Genomic DNA, 16,275 nt, shown 5'->3' with positions numbered 1-16,275 from the left:
ATATTTAAAGTTTCATAATAAATGCATGAATGAGGTAAAAAAAAAAAAAGTATGCTTAGAATAGCTTTAAAGAATCACAATTAAGTTTCATGTTATTTTTTCCTGATTATTCTGGGCTTTTTATTTTGTTTTTGGGGATATATATATATAATTTGCCCACTTGATATGTTTATGTAAAGGCAGTGGTTTATCATCTTTTGAAATTTTTCATATTGAATTATATTTTGAATTAAATCTAAAGAACTGTGAACACATATTAAGGATTTAAGAATGAATTAATTTACCTGGCATTCTAATACTTAATTATAAGTGTTTGTTATAGTATTTAATCTACCACAAATCTCCCAATTTTAAAACATTTTAGTTTATAATTAGGAAGTAAAATATTTTGCCCTCTCAAAAAGGTATTAACTATTCCATATACCCAAGGGAGTATTTGTTTTTTCTTTTGAGATGGAGTCTCACTTACTCTGTCACCCAGGCTGGTACCATCTTGGCCCACTGCAATCTCTGCCTCCCAGGTTCCAGTGATTCTTCTGCCTCAGCCTTTTAAGTAGCTGAGATTACAGGGATGCACCACCATGCCCAGCCAATTTTTGTATTTTTAGTAGAGACGGGGCTTCCCCATGTTGGCCAAGCTGGTCTCAAAACTCCTGAGCTCAAGTGATTTACCCACCTTGGCCTCCCAAAGTGCTGGGATACAGGCCTGAGCCCCCACACCTGGCTGGAATTCTCTTTATTATATATTTTCTCCATGTTTATATTGCATCTGGCTCATTAAATACTAATATAAGGCCAATAAAATGACTTATAATTCTCTCCCTTCTATTTCTATATCCAATGTCAAAGTTAGGCTTATATGTGAAATGTTTCTGCTCTATTATAATTTTCCTATATTGTTTAGTTTAGACAGTAGCACAGTGAGAATTCTGAAAAATTTTTAAATCTACAAATTTATGTAAATAAAAGCTAAAGTGTCCATTTGAAATATCTGTTGGAATAACCTTATTCAATAAATGACCTTCAATAAGGTCATTTTTATTGGAGAAGAAAATAAATTCTCAAAAATAGTATCCCAAATTTCTAGTCCTTAAATTGCCTCTTAGTGTTTCATAATTATCAGTCCCCATATGCTTCTCTTCCTCTAAAGAGACATGTTTTTACCTCTTACACATATTAAACATGGAGACTTTGTTATTCTAACTACAAGTTCCTCTTAAAAATACAGATAAATATTCAAGGAAACTGCAAAAAAAATGGTGACAATGGAAGGAAGGAAGGAAGGAAGGGAGGGAGGGAGGGAGGGAGGGAGGAAGGAAGGAAGGAAGGAGGAAGGAAGGAAGGAAGGAAGGAAGGAAGGAAGGAAGGAAGGAAGGAAGGAAGGAAGGAAGGAAGGAAGGAATATAAAAAGAAATTTTTCTTACCTGCCTGTCCATTAAGTAGCCAGAAATCCATGGTGAGTGAATGCATGGAAATTTACAGTTCACAAATTAAAGTAGTCTGAATAGTTGCCACAATATCTGATAAACAAGGCCTCTAGTATGGAGCAAATGACATCACTGGGGTTCAGCTGAAGGACTCAACATATACTATGTAATATTATATTCAATACTAAAAATAATTCACATATCAAACTCAATTATCTATAAAAACAATTGTCTGCTCTATGAAAACTGATGAAAGTATGTGAAAATATTTTTGAAATTTAACTTAAAGATAAATCTTTACAATGCTCCTATACACATAATTTATAGCTTTGAGTTCTTGTCTATTTTTCTTATTCTAGTGCTATACTGAAAACACTACTTTTGTTTTTGTTTTGTTTTGTTTTGCTTTGTTTTGTTTTGTTTGAGACATGGTTTTGCCATGTTGCCCTGGCTGGTCTTGAACTCCTGGACTCCCAAAGTATTGGGATTACAGGTGTGAGCCACCATACCTGGCCTGAAAACACTGCTTTTAATTCCCACATTGCAATCCAGTTATGAAAACAACAAAAACAAGAAGCCACTCAAAAACAAACAAACAAACAAATAGTCACACTGATCCTGTCCACAGTCATTCATTCAAAAAAGATATCAGGGCTAACCATGCAGCAAGCAATAGGAATAATATATGACTTAAGGTTTCTTGACACCTACTGTCAAGAAACCAATAGTCTAGTGAAGGAGATTATAAAATACCCTCAAAACAATCACAACTTTTTCATTTAATTTGTTATAACACAATGCAGGCCAAATTATTTTATTTTGCATACCAGTGACATATAGAAATCATCAGGAAGAAAATGTCAAGTTTTTCCAATGACAAAAAATACCTCATTCATTCTTATATTTCAAGCATATAATTTATATACATATTAACTCAGTCTGCTGTTTTACAAAGACATTTAACATTGCAACTTTGTTCCTTTAAAAACAAGTATTGCCCCCAACAAGTTTACCTATGTAACAAATCTGCACATGTACCCCTGAACTCAAAATAAAAGTTAAATGAAAAATAAAACAAACAGTATCTGCAAACTGGGCCTTCAGTCCACTTATGTCATAGTAAAGTTATCTTGTTGCCCTGGTTACCTCTAACCTGCTCTGTTAATTTTTTTTATCGTGGCAAAATATACATAACAAAATTTATCAATTAAACCATTTTAAGTGTACAATTAAGTGGCATTGAGTACATTTACAGTGTTGTGCAACCACCACCACTATCCATGTCCAGAACTTTTTCATTATCCCTAACAGAAACTCCATACCCAGCTGGGTGCTGTGGCTCATACCTTTAATCCCAGCACTTCGGGAGGCTGAGGCAGGAGAATCACTTGAACCAGGGAGGTGGAGGTTGCAGTGGGCAGAGACGGTGCCACTGCACTCCAACCTGGGTGACAGAGTGAATGAGACTCCATCTCAAAAAAAACCAATCATAAAGTTATAAAATATGTTAGATATTTGTTACTATAAATTTTACAAAGCTTTAAAAATTCAAATTCCAATAATATCCTTCATTTTAATCTAAAGCTACATTCTATGCAACCACTTACTATGAAACTGCTACTACAGTTCATTCAAGTTTTACAACAAGTGATTTTTGCACAAAATTAACCAATTACACAGTAAAGGATTCACCTTTCACTGTCAATATTACCATCTGACTCAGGCATTCTTTCTGGGGTCCAATAAGAAAGAATATAATAGAAACTTCATGCTTTACAAACAGAAGGAAGCTTACATGACTGCCCATGTTGAGAGACAACAGAGTAAGGTGGTTAAAAGCATTAATCTAGAGGAAAACTAATTAGGTTTAAATCTGGACTCTGCCACTTCTTAGCTGAGGGATCTTGGCAAGACTACTTAACATCTCTGTGCCTCAGTTCCCTCAAATTCTAGGACTACTCACACAGTTATTGTAAGAATTAGATAAAATTTCTAGGCCGGGCGCAGTGGCTCAAGCCTGTAATCCCAGCACTTTGGGAGGCCGAGACGGGTGGATCACGAGGTCAGGAGATCGAGACCATCCTGGCTAACACAGTGAAACCCCATCTCTACTAAAAAATACAAAAAACTAGCCGGGCGAGGTGGCGGGCGCCTGTAGTCCCAGCTACTCTGGAGGCTGAGGCAGGAGAATGGTGTGAACCCGGGAGGCAGAGCTTGCAGTGAGCTGAAATCCGGCCACTGCACTCCAGCCTGGGTGACAGAGCAAGACTCCGTCTCAAAAAAAAAAAAAAAAAAAAAAAAAAAAAAAAAATTTCTAAGGTGCTAGGAAGATTAGAACAAAATAAACACCATCAAGTGCTTGATAAATAAAAATGCTAAAGAAATCAGTTCCCTAAATTTACTATATTTTCATCAACATAATTTTATTATTAGTGAATGACTCATTAATTAATACCATCCATTGTAATGAAAAACTATTAAAAATTCAATGGCCCCTGGGGAATTCTTGAATTGGTTGATTTGGTTTCTTCCAGCCTTTGTTGATTATATACCTCTGGCCATTGTTCCTGCATTTGATTAAGAAATCACAGATTTTGGTATCACATATCTATTTGCCTTGTTTTCTTGAAATACTTCTTCAGACATAAAGTCAATTGTGATTTAGGGTGTTATCCCTTATAATACACAAAAAGTCCTGTAATTTATTTAAAGTGTCAGAATGAATCACAAAAAGTATGGCCTTTTTACATAGAATTCAACTGTAATAGTAAATAACTTAAGAAATAATTCCCCATGGGAAAGCAACACAGGGGAAATGACACTGAAGATGAGATCTGAAGGCTCTCAGGCAGACTTTACCTCCCTGCTGAAAAACTTGGAGGGGATGGAGAGAGGAAGGATCGAAGAGTATCGCACCCAGAAGGAACTATATAAACAAAGAGCAAAAACAGTTTGATATGTTGACAAAACTGAGAATGCAGTGTGACTATAGTGCAAGAAGGGAGACAGGAAGCTGGAGAAAGAAGGCTAAGAGATAAATAGAGACAAAAGTCCTGAAGTATCCATAAACTATTTTAAGTATTTTGAACTTTATCTGAACATTGATGTCAGTGCAGTAACAGGATCAAAATCACAGTTTGTAAAGAAGGATCACTCTGATTACAGTGGGGAAAAAGGATGACAAGGGACAAGATGAGAGGCAGGGAAGACCACTTAGGAAACTATCATAGCTACCGAGCCAGATATGAAGATAGCCTGGAGAATGGTAATGGCAAAAGGAAAGGTGAAAGTGAAAGGTCTAAGGAGATATTCAGAAGACAAACTGATTATTGGAAAGGAATCAGTGGTATTTCCAAGTTTCTGCTTTGGTCAAAGGATGTACGGTTGTTGCCCACTGTTGAAGAAGCCTCCATAAATTCATACTGGCTTGAAACATAAAATGGGAGGAGTGAGGCAGCTAGGAGGTTTACTTGGGATCAGATCAAATTTGGCTGTAGGCCCAACTAAGATTTTCTGATTTTATTTTAAGGGGAATGGAAAGTCACTGGGGAGCTTTACTGTTTGCCCCACTTACTCTCAGGGAAATTAATAAAAATGAAAACTTTGAATAATTCCAGGTCCACCATGTATAGCTGTGCAGGATGTGCACTGCACAAATCCAAGGAATGCCATTCACATAGATTGATATAAATGGCACCCCTGAAGTTGTGCAAAGCACAGCACAGCAGCCATCCTTGACACAGCATGTTATATGGTTCTCCAGTTTGTGTGAATAAATGTCTTATATCCCGAGTAAAATAATAAACCTCTCTAGGCCAGAGCTTATGTTTTAAACTTCTTTTCTATTCTTCAAGTGACCTAGCATAGGTAATTTGTAATTTGTTCTCAATATACAGCTAGCCCAACACTTGTGGTAATGGACCTAGAAACCTTCATCCACTTTGATTTTACTACTACAACCATTACATAGTCTCCTGTTACAGTGTAAGTCTAATTATACTCACCAACCTTACTCTAATACAGTTTTAAATATTTCTATAACAAATTATGATATTTATATGACAATTTTTACTGAACCAAGTTTCACGACACTGATGAATTGTATAACATGATCTCATTTCCTTCACTGGTCATTTTTTACTTAAAATTATTTGTGTTCCTCCCCTGCCTGTTTTTAGAATAAGAATTTTCAGGCCTTGATTTGGTTTCTTCCAGCCTTTATTGATTATCTACCTCTGGCCATTGTTTCTGCATTTGATTAAGAAATCACAGATTTTGGTATCACATATCTATTTGCCTTGTTTTCTTGAAATACTTCTTCAGATATAAAGTCAATTGTGATTTAGGGCATTATCCCTTATAACACACAAAAAGTCCTATAATTTATTTAAAGTGTCAGAGTGAATCACAAAAAGTATGGCCTTTTTACATAGAATTCAATTGTAATAGTAAATAATTCAAGAAACTATTATGAGCAAGAATAATCTATTTTCTCCTTTGAAATTTATTCTCATTAGCTATAGTATCTTCCAAGTTTTGTTTGGTGATTCAGTGTTGATTCAGTTGTTTGTGAGGAAAGGACTACCATACCTGATATATCATTTTGAGTGGGAAAGGCTGAGAGGAAGATGGGATGGGGACCAGCACATCATAAATTCATTCACTTATTTAGCAAACACTTATATAGCATTTCCCATGTACCAGGTACCTCTCTAAGAAATTTACAAATAGTAACCCATGTAACCCACATTACAATCCAGTGAGGTAGATGCTCTTCATGGCTCGAGTCTATGCTCTCCCGTTTCTCCTCCCTGCTGTCTATTACAGCCCATTTGCCAAGAAAAACTGGCCTATGAGCCAGGTTTGGAACGTATACCAAAGGGTATAGTCTGTTGAATTCATATTATTTCTACCATTAGCATTAATCATAACTGTCTTCCATTGGTACTGTATGAAACCAAAATTTAATTCATTTTTTCAGTGCAACTGTCTGACTCTTTTCTTTTTTTTTCGAGATGGAGTCTTACTCTGTCACCCAGGCTGGAGTGCAGTGGCACGATCTCAACTCACTACAACCTCCGCCTCCCAGGTGCCTCAGCCTCCTGAGTAGCTGGGATTATACGCACCAACCACATCTGGCTAATTTTTGTATTTTTAGTAGAGATGGGGTTTTACCACGGTGGCCAGGCTGGTCTCGAACTCCTAACCTCAGGTGATCCACTCACCTTGGCCTCCCAAAATGCTGGGATTACAGGCGTGAGCCACCGCGCCTGGCCAGCTGTCTCTTGATTAGGTCCCAGCCATCACTATCTGTCTGTGAGATTCTCAACTGAGTGAGATTTAGAACATGAAAGCTATGCAAAGTTGGATTTGCATTATGCTCTAGATAAAATGACTGGAACTTAACATATTTACAATTACATGAGGGAAATATAAAATGGGCTTTTACTATACTTTTCAAATGAACGTGTTAGTTCCACATATCCAAATCTTTCTTTCCAGCTCTCTCTCTCCTGAGCTCTAGCACTGTACATCACCATAGTCACTGACACATGGATATCCCAGACACGCTTCAACCACTGAAGAGTAAAATCACCATTTCTCTCTGCTCTTTGCATCCTTTCTCTACAGATGAATGGTGCTAATGTGTCCAAGCAACCAGAAGTCCAGGAGTCATCTTGAAGTAATCTCTCACCTTACCTGCCCCAACCCCTACTCCTGAGTCACCGAGTCCTGCAGATGTTACCTCTTTAATATGTCTTATCCAACATGACTGCTATAGCAAAAATGAGCACCCACTCTCCTGATCCTGATTTAACCCCCTCCTATCTATTCTCCAAAACACTGCTAAAATTGCCTTTCTAAAACACAAAGTGGATCCCATGATTCTCCCAATTAAAACACTTCAATGTCTTTCCATCAATTTCAGGAGAAATCTAAACTTCATATGAGGCCCTTCATAATTAGGCTTGTTTCTTCTCCAACCATGACTGACTCTCCTCTCCTTGCCCTATTATCCTGAGCTCCAGTCATATTAAACATCGGCCTTTTCCATCGGCACAACCTTTTCTCTTGTCTTCGTGCCTTTACACATAATGGTCCCTCTACCTGAATGCCATTTCATCTGGCTAACTCGCAGGAAATTCAGCACAGTATCTGTGTGATTAGATACCTCCTCCTAGATGTCCCCCTTGAACGATATCCCTCATTCCCAAATCTTGAGTAAGGTGCCCTTCGAATAAACAATAATCTATTTATATGTCTCTCCATTAGCAAATAAGCCACTTAAGCACAGGGACTATGCCTCCTATTTTTGCAGGGTCAGCATCTAAACATCCATCTGGCACTTGGACACTCAATAAATGTTAATTGAATAATGAATAAACCAGCTGTGAAAATTAATGTGCAATTTTATCTCTTTTCTGGTAAATTTTAGTTAAAATAAAAGCAAAATCGGTAATATTGTGTTCACAGTTATTTTCTTTTTAGATACAAGAAGTCAGGTACGTACATAGCACTATTAACATAAATTCATAAAGCTTTAAGGAACTCAAGTGGATCATTCAAACTGTTTCCTCACCTAAAATCACCCCATATCATGTAGACAAAACTCTATTTTAATTTGAAAGTCTTTTTAGAAAGCTGCCAATGTTGAATTAGTCCTGTGTTCTTTTACTAATGTGTTTTCTCTTTTACAGTAAATACCTAATTACATCCATCTGTTTGCAGAAGACTGAAATCAGGAATGGGGCAGCACAGAGAATAAACAGGACAGTACTAACAGGATTATCTGCTCCAAGAGTTTTCATGGGTAACATGTCAAGAGAAAATGTATGGAAAGCAATCAGTTTGAAAAATCTATCTTTAGATAGAATTAATGTTTTATTTTACTCACACTTCACTACTCTAAAATATTTGAAATAGTTTACTCCAAAATATTAATATATGTATACAAAGGTACGTACACAGTACCATCTCCCCTATGTAGTGGGGAGGAGAACTGATATTTTATCAGAAATGTAGGTTAAAGATAGCTGCTGTAACTGAGTTCTGAACAGAGCACTGTTTCCTGACAGCAAAAGTAAAAAGGAAAACATTTTGTGAAATAAAAATAAGCAGGAACGTTTTTCCTGAGATTTCATATCTAGCACCTATATATTATATATTATACCTATACCATGTAATACTTAATAAATATTTTGTTGCCAGGTGTGGTAGCTCACGCCTGCAATCCCAGCACTTTGGGAGGCCCAGGCGGGCAGATCACCTGAGGTCAGGAGTTCAAGACCAGCCTGGTGAAACCCCATCTCTACTAAAAATACAAAAATTAGCCGGGTGTGGTGGCACATGCCTGTAATCCAAGCTACTAGGAAGGCTGAGGCAGGAGAATCACTTGAACCCTGGAGGTGGAGGTTGCAGTGAGCAGAGATCGCACCATTGCATTCCAGCCTGGGTGACAAGAGTGAAACTCCATCTCAAAAACATAAATATTTGTTGAATATATAATTATATCTTCATATTACAAATTTAACAAGATAGACAATGTCTTCACAGATTTATAGCAGCTACTGGAAAATCTAAGCATCTATTTCTTAAAATAATCCCTCAATTTTTTAATAAAAGGGGGATATATTATTAAACTAAGTCTACAAAGACATTTATATGGGAAACTAATATAATCTAGCCTATGAATATACTTTAATAGTGATTCTAACTTGACACAGGTATAGAACACAGAATATTTAGAAAATTGAATAGAGATCATTTCATTTAGACACATACACATGCGCGCACACATGTATCACTTGTTTCAGCAAGACTTTTAACAGAAACTGAATAAACAATAAATTTCAAATTGAGCCATCCTTATGAAAGAAAGCATGGAGTATATGGGAAAATCAAGATTTAACTTTGAAAATTAGGGAGGCCTGATTTGTATTCGCACAGGCCATTCCACCCACTACAAGACAAGGCCAAATTTTTTCTCAAGATGTAGCCCTGAATTTCTCCTAAGGCCAGTACAACCACTCAATAGACATCCCAAAGTTCTGCCCCCATGAACAAAAAGTACTTCACACAAAGCATGATTAAAAAGCAAGAAATGTTAAGTATATACTCACATCAATCAATCAACAAACACCAAGTGCCTCTCACTTCACTGTATTCTACCCCTGGGTATTCTCAAAAGTCCAGGAGAGCAGTCAGTGAGTCACAGGCAGCTGACGGCCCAGGGCTCTGAAAAATTCTCCTCTAGCCTGCACTTCATGCAGACAGGGTCTCAGTCCAAGGTAGTCTCTGCAGGACTACCTTGGTTCCCAACTTCCGGTGGATTACAAACTTTCCTCTGGGTGCATTTAAAGAGCTCCTGGTTTGATAAGATTCTAATTAGAAGCCCAAGGAAGCCTAAAGGCCCTCTGGAGTTCTGAGGCCAGCTTAAACACTAAATACTACTCCCACTCCCTCAAACCTGCAGGAATTTATCAATTAAAGTTAGCCTTCTGTATCTGGCCTCCACTCAAACTCCCACAATAGTCCTCAAGGAGACCTCCAAAGCCACCAAATTTCCCAGTTATTGGACAGCCATTGGTACTCAAATACCTAAAGACAGCACTTGTTTCAACAGTTAAAACCAAGGTTTATTAGGAATTCCTAGAATCACATAAAATAGTTTACTAATACATACAAGTTAAGGTAGAAAGAGCACAAAATGAGGCAGTATTAAAAATGAGTTCTAGTTCCAGTTTGGGCCCTAACTCACTTTGTGAAGAGAACAATTATCCAACCTGTGGATGTGAAAACAATTACTACTTCAAAAAACTTTTCTTCCTCATTCAGCTACTCCTTCCTTCATCCTATTTAATCATTTTGATTTTGCTATGCATGGAATTTATGCATAGCATAATGGGGTTAATGGGGTTAGTAGGGAAAACAGAAATACTGGGAGCAAGGGTAGCATAAATCGAGCGATTTAATTTACTGTGAGGGTTCAGGCAAGATTTCCTTGAGGAATCAGCACCAAAACAGAGCCATAAAGACTGAGTAGAAATTAGTTAGTCAAATAAGTATAGGGAAAGATTCCAGGCAGAAGTGCAAAGGTCCTGAAATCTCATTCAAATGTAAAGTAGGATTATGGCATACCTAAATAACTTTTCAAAAACTTTTGAAAATATCAAAACTTTAATCTGTAAAATTTAACCTACAAAATTTGCTATTTGTAAGCCTCACCTTTCTTATAGGCTCATCTACAGCTTGGATTTTTTTTAATTGTCCATTTTTTTTCTAAGGAAACAATGAGAGCCTAACCCTGACTATTATTTTCTACTATGTACCAGTGCTTAGCTAACAAAACAGATCAATGCCCATGTAGGAACAGTGGTTTGGAACACTGAATAAAACTCTGACTTAAGCTTTTGTTTTTAGAACATATTGTTTGGTGCATACAAAATCAGAATGTGTATAGTTCCCTGGCATATTTTCCACTTAAGCATATGTAACAAACCTCTCTATCCCTATCTTTTAAAAAGAAGTTAGTGTTTTGAGTTAATTATCGTTCACATTCACAACTGCTAAGACTCTTTTCATAGCAAAAAAAAAAAAAAAGGTCAAACTTAAATAGCATGATTGGTTTAATTTTTTGTAGTTGCTTTGTTAATTTTCTTTTGTTTCAATATCCTTTGAAACAGCAGGTTTGTAAGAGGATCATAACACATGTACATATCAAGGTATGTCTTAAATACATGATAAATGCTTACTCAGGGTTTTTCCTTCTCATAGCATATTAAGGGGCACTAGATAGTTAATCTGGAGCTTTTATCCTGCTCCAGATACATGTAATCTAAAATTACTTTATGTCAACAACATATTTGACTTATTTTCTTGAATGCTGAACCCATTAAATTGACTCAATCTGAAAATTAGCTTCATACAGGTGCACATGTAAAGTGTTATACAAACTTATTTATTCCTACTCTTCTGAAAATGTTCATAACTACTGATTTGCTGTGTTTTACTATAGGTTGTAATATGTGAAATTTTGAGTAATATTTTAAACTTTACCCCACTTATATAAATAGCTGGTTCAGGAAAAGTTTATTTTATACAGCTAAGTTTAAAAGTCATTTTCTTGGAGCTTTTATTAGTGTATTTCGAAAGACCTCCTAAACAGAACTAAAAGTGGCCTGGCATTCCAATAAGCCACAAAACATGTTTTTTATATTTTATAACTAACAAAACACTTCCAATTGCTGAAATTTTACATTTGGTAGAAGCAACAATGTATTGTCTCTACTATTACAGTCATGTGTTACTAATTATTCAGACGGGGAAGTATCAAAATTTGTTTTTAAATAGCTGCAAGAGGTAATGGTTCGAATACAGAATTTGAGAGTACATAAAGAAATTTTATAACAGACATTAAACTTTTTAATCGTTCATATGTGTTCTTTTAATTTAGAAGGAATAAAACCTCAGTGAGGAAAAAAAAAAAACACCTCAAGGTTATAGATGCTTTGTACACAGTTCTTTCTAGTAATAATTTTGCTTAGAAATCAAACTTAGTGCCCAGGCATGGTGGCTCACGCCTGTAATCCCAGCATTTTGGGAGGCTGACGCGGGTGGATCATTTGAGGTCAGGAGTTCAAGACCAGCCTGGCCAACATGGTGAAACCCCTTCTCTACTAAAAAAAAAAAAAAAAAATTAAATACAAAAATTAGCCAGGCGTGGTGGCACACACCCATAATCCCAGCTACTCGGGAGGCTGAGGCAGGAGAATCACTTGAGCCTGAGAGGCAAAGGTTGCACTGAGTCGTGATAGTGCCACTGCACTCCAGTCTGGGCGACAGAGTGAAATCCTGTCTCAAAAACAAACAAACAAAAAACAAAAAAAGAAAGAAATCAAACTTACTGTTTTGCAAATAACTCTGAAGAAAAGATCTTGCAACATACTTTGTCTGCTTTGGCAATTACTTTGGACATATTTAATAAGGCAAATTCTCTTATTAGCATATCAAAAACACAATAAAAAAGATCAGAGACTTGAAATAAATATTCCACTGACAATTTTCACCTTTAATATTCCTTTCACATAGAATAATTTGAAATATTCTTAATGAGGGAATTACTGGTTTGATCATGATGCCTATATGGAAAATATTTTTTATATTATCTTGGATCCATGATATATATTTACTTAGCATATTGGAGGGAAAAGTGAGAAAACAAACAAAATCTTCCTAGATATGTAGACAGTATGTCAAAGTCAGGAGTAAAATGCATTGGTATCTTAAGCTACCAAAATGAAGGCATTTGACTGAAAAAATGGTTGATCACAATGTAGAATTGATTTATACATACTGAGGCTCATTCTAAAGCACTTTTAAATCCATTGTAATTTTTTAAAAGAACAAAATCATTTGAATGGTTAATTGACTATTAAGAAAGAAAACTGGCCTGGCCGGGCAAGGTGGCTCACGCCTGTAATCCCAGCACTTTGGGAGACCAAGGTGGGTGGATCATGAGGTCAAGAGATCGAGACCATCCTGGCCAACATGGTGAAACCCTGTCTCTACTAAAAATACAAAAATTAGCTGGGCGTAGTGGTGCACACCTGTAGTCCCAGCTACTCAGGAGGCTGAGGCAGGAAAATCGCTTGAACCTGGGAGGTGGAGGTTGTAGTGAGCCGAGATCATGCCACTGCACTCCAGCCTGGCAACAGAGCAAGACTCTGTCTCAAAGAAAAAAAAAAAAGAAAGAAAGAAAAGTTTTCATAACAAAGCTTACAGGTTATTTTTTAATCAAAAGAATAAATACATTGAAATATTCATTGTCTCTAAAATTGCTAAAGGAATGCTTGAATTGAATCTAGATAACATGAAATATGTTAAAAGTAAGTTCCTCAGGAAAAGAAACATTTTAGCATGCTACCCAGATATTAGTCAAGTGCAGAGAATTTCAAAACATAAAGTTATATTCCTTTCATATTTGTCTTTCCTAAGCCAGACCATAAGTGTAGAATCTTATATCTAAGCCACTTACACTGTCAGTTTGGATTAAATTCCATTGTGAACTCTACATTGCACTCTTATGGGAGGAGCTAACCTGTCACTACTAACTAAAACATTATACTCCATATCTTAAATGTATACTTTAACATCTCAGTATTAAAATTTAAAAATGATAGCAATTATTTTGCTATTTTGAAGTTTTAGTTTGGCCCTATTCATATTGTCCAGAAAGTAAATCTTTGTTAAGTAGTAAGTGTCCATTCACAAAGGCCATTGAGAGTGACTGAGAGAAAAAACTTTAAAAGTTTACACTTTAAAATGTACTTTTAAATGCACTTCTAAAATGTAACATATTCTAATACCTTAGTCTGTGTTAGTCTGCGTACATGAAATACTGTGTGCCTGGTATTGTTCTGGGTACCTTGAGGAGTACGAGTGCACACACACACACACAGAATACAGAAAATTAACCCATATAAAACAACTATAGAACAAAGGATTATCAATTCTGAAATGACAAAATTTTAGAAATGGAGAACAGATTAGTGTTTGCCCAGGGTTAGGGACAGCAGGAGGTGTGTGTGGCTATAAAAGAGCAACAGAGAGGATCCTTGTGATTATGAAAGTGTTCTTTATCTTGACTGTGCTGGTGGTGGATACATATGGAATAAAATTCTATAGGACAAAACACACACACACACGAACAATTAAAAGGAGGAAACCTAAATCAGATCAATGAATTTTTATCAATGTCAATGTCCTCCTTGTGATATTGCACTACAGTTTTGAAAAATGTTACCATTGTGGGCAATTGAGTAAAGGGTACACGGGATCACTCTGTATTATCCCTCACAGTTGTGAATCTACAATTATCTCAAACTAAAATGCTTTTAGATTATAAAATACACTTTATTGTAAATACATGCCCCCCAATAAAAACACACAAGGAATGAATGTCAAAAATCCTAGTGACAAAACGAAGTATCACATAGGTGCAGTAGTAATTCCCCTCAAAGAAACCCAGAGTAATCATTACACCTTAAGTATTCTTAATATCAATATGTTCTTAATTTTTAAAATTATGTGTTAAAGATCGCATCCTATAAACTGAAGATTTCTCATGACACAGTAGTGATAAAATGCTACCTTACAGTTCAGATGATGGTAGAATCATCCAAAAAGAAGAAGAAGAAGAAGAAGAAGAAGAACCATCTTTCTCTTACCAGTTTATGTTATGAGATAAGAAGATCTCTCTCCCTCTCTCTCCCCCTCTCACATCTGCAAGAGTTCGGACTGAGGACTACAATGAACGCGCCACAAGGATTTCGCAAAGTCTGATCTCTGTCTACTTTGAATTTCTTAGAAAAAATTTAAGCATATCATTCCTTTTTCACTAAAGCAAGACGAGAAATCACGTGTAAACCACTGGAATTGCTTTGCGGTGAGGAAGTCGAAGGTGATCAAAGGCAGGGTGACACGCAAAATGGCACTTGGATATAATGGGTCTCATTAGGGTAGAGTCCCATTCACGTAAAATGACTTCCAGGCAATTCCTAGGGCCTCGACTTTCAACCTGACACTTGCCTGTGTGCAATGAAGATGGAAATAGTGACACCGGGTACCTCCCACACCCATCTGGAAGCTTCACCCTCTCGGCCTGAACCCCAAAGACCCGCTGAAAAGAATGGATGCTTTTGCGAACTCCCGTTCCCACCCTGCGGCTCCCCCAAGAGCTCCACGGGTAGGGGAGCGGGGCGGAGGCGTCGGGGACTCCATGCGCAGGGCGAGGCCGGTGATAGGGGGCGACGCGGGTTCGGGCTCCAGGCTTACCCGCGTTCTGCAGCGTCTCGATGTTTTGGGGTCTGGTCGCCAGCTCCGCCACCATCTGCACGAACTGGGTCCGGGCCTTCTGATATTGCTCAAACACTGCGGGAGAGAGAGTCGGTGGACCCCGCCGCACCCGGGTTTCCTAGCTGCCAGCCCGTCAAGGCGCCTGCCCACCCCGGCCCTACCTTGCAGCACCTGCCTCTGACTCATGACGCCCCCGCCACGGTCTCCCCTCCTTGAGCTCTGCGGGGAAGCAGCTCAGCCTGCGAGTCAGCCCAGAGGGCAATCTTGGCGACGACTCGGCCTCCGACGGGAGCCTCTTCTCTGTGTACTAGCGTCTCCCGGGCAACCTACCGGAACCGGAATGCGGCCGTCTTGCGGCAACGGCCAGTCCCGGGCGTGACGTCATGGCCGCGGTGCCTGTGCTCACTGCGCGGGGCGGCAACGCGAAGACGCCCGAGCTCGAGGACTCGGACTGCAGGGACTCTCAGCGCGCCAGGCTCGCGGAGCCGCTGGGACGTCGCGCGCCGTCGAGTGTCCCTCCACCGCCTGGAGGTCGGAGCTCTTTACAAAGCGACCCCAGATCGGCGAGGTGTCCTGACTGCGGCATGGGTCGGGACCGAGCGCCGGGAGAGCCCCACGCGCCAAGGGAGCCTGGTTCGAGTGCGGCCAGACGAGTAAACTGCAGCCCTGGAGTTGTCTGAGCTTCGACGGTCCCGAGAAATCTCACACGTGACATTGTAGAATCCGATCAAAACAAGAATGTCAATGCAAAACTTAAGATGCATTGACATTTAACACTGCACTGACAGTAAAACACTGATTTATGAATCGGTGTTTTCCTTTGTAACCCGCTGTTATATACCTGGCATTCCTGGTTTCAAGATTCCTGGAGGAGCATGAGAACTATGTTCATGCACTTAATTACACACCACTAATGCATTTAAAGAGCACTCAGAGACTCAATGAAGAAAGCAGATGAGGAAAGGATGTGATAAATGTCCTGTCTTCCCTGGCT

General features: G+C 38.2%; 1 protein-coding gene across 4 annotated transcripts in view; it reads right to left on the bottom strand.

Annotated features, from left to right (window-relative positions):
- SPAG6 (sperm associated antigen 6) overlaps nucleotides 1-15,663 on the bottom strand; it is a 66,158-nt gene extending 50,495 nt beyond the window's left edge. For 2 of the 4 annotated variants that reach the window (XM_050804059.1, XM_050804060.1), the window contains exons 1-2: nucleotides 15,443-15,621; nucleotides 15,261-15,356 (exon numbers count right to left, since the gene is read on the bottom strand). In XM_050804059.1, coding sequence (XP_050660016.1) covers nucleotides 15,261-15,356; nucleotides 15,443-15,467 — 121 coding nt within the window. In that variant the 5' untranslated portion in view covers nucleotides 15,468-15,621. Of the gene's footprint in view, nucleotides 1-15,260; nucleotides 15,357-15,442 lie in introns of all 4 variants that reach the window. The other 2 variants (XM_050804056.1, XM_050804058.1) reach the window with 2 other exon arrangements.
- Nucleotides 15,664-16,275: the final 612 nt, after the last annotated feature.

This window comes from Macaca thibetana, chromosome 9, assembly GCF_024542745.1.
Source record: "Macaca thibetana thibetana isolate TM-01 chromosome 9, ASM2454274v1, whole genome shotgun sequence".
Classification (NCBI taxonomy): Eukaryota; Metazoa; Chordata; class Mammalia; order Primates; family Cercopithecidae; genus Macaca; species Macaca thibetana.
Note: the sequence above shows the minus strand (reverse complement) of the source record. Positions and strands in the feature narration are given on the sequence as shown.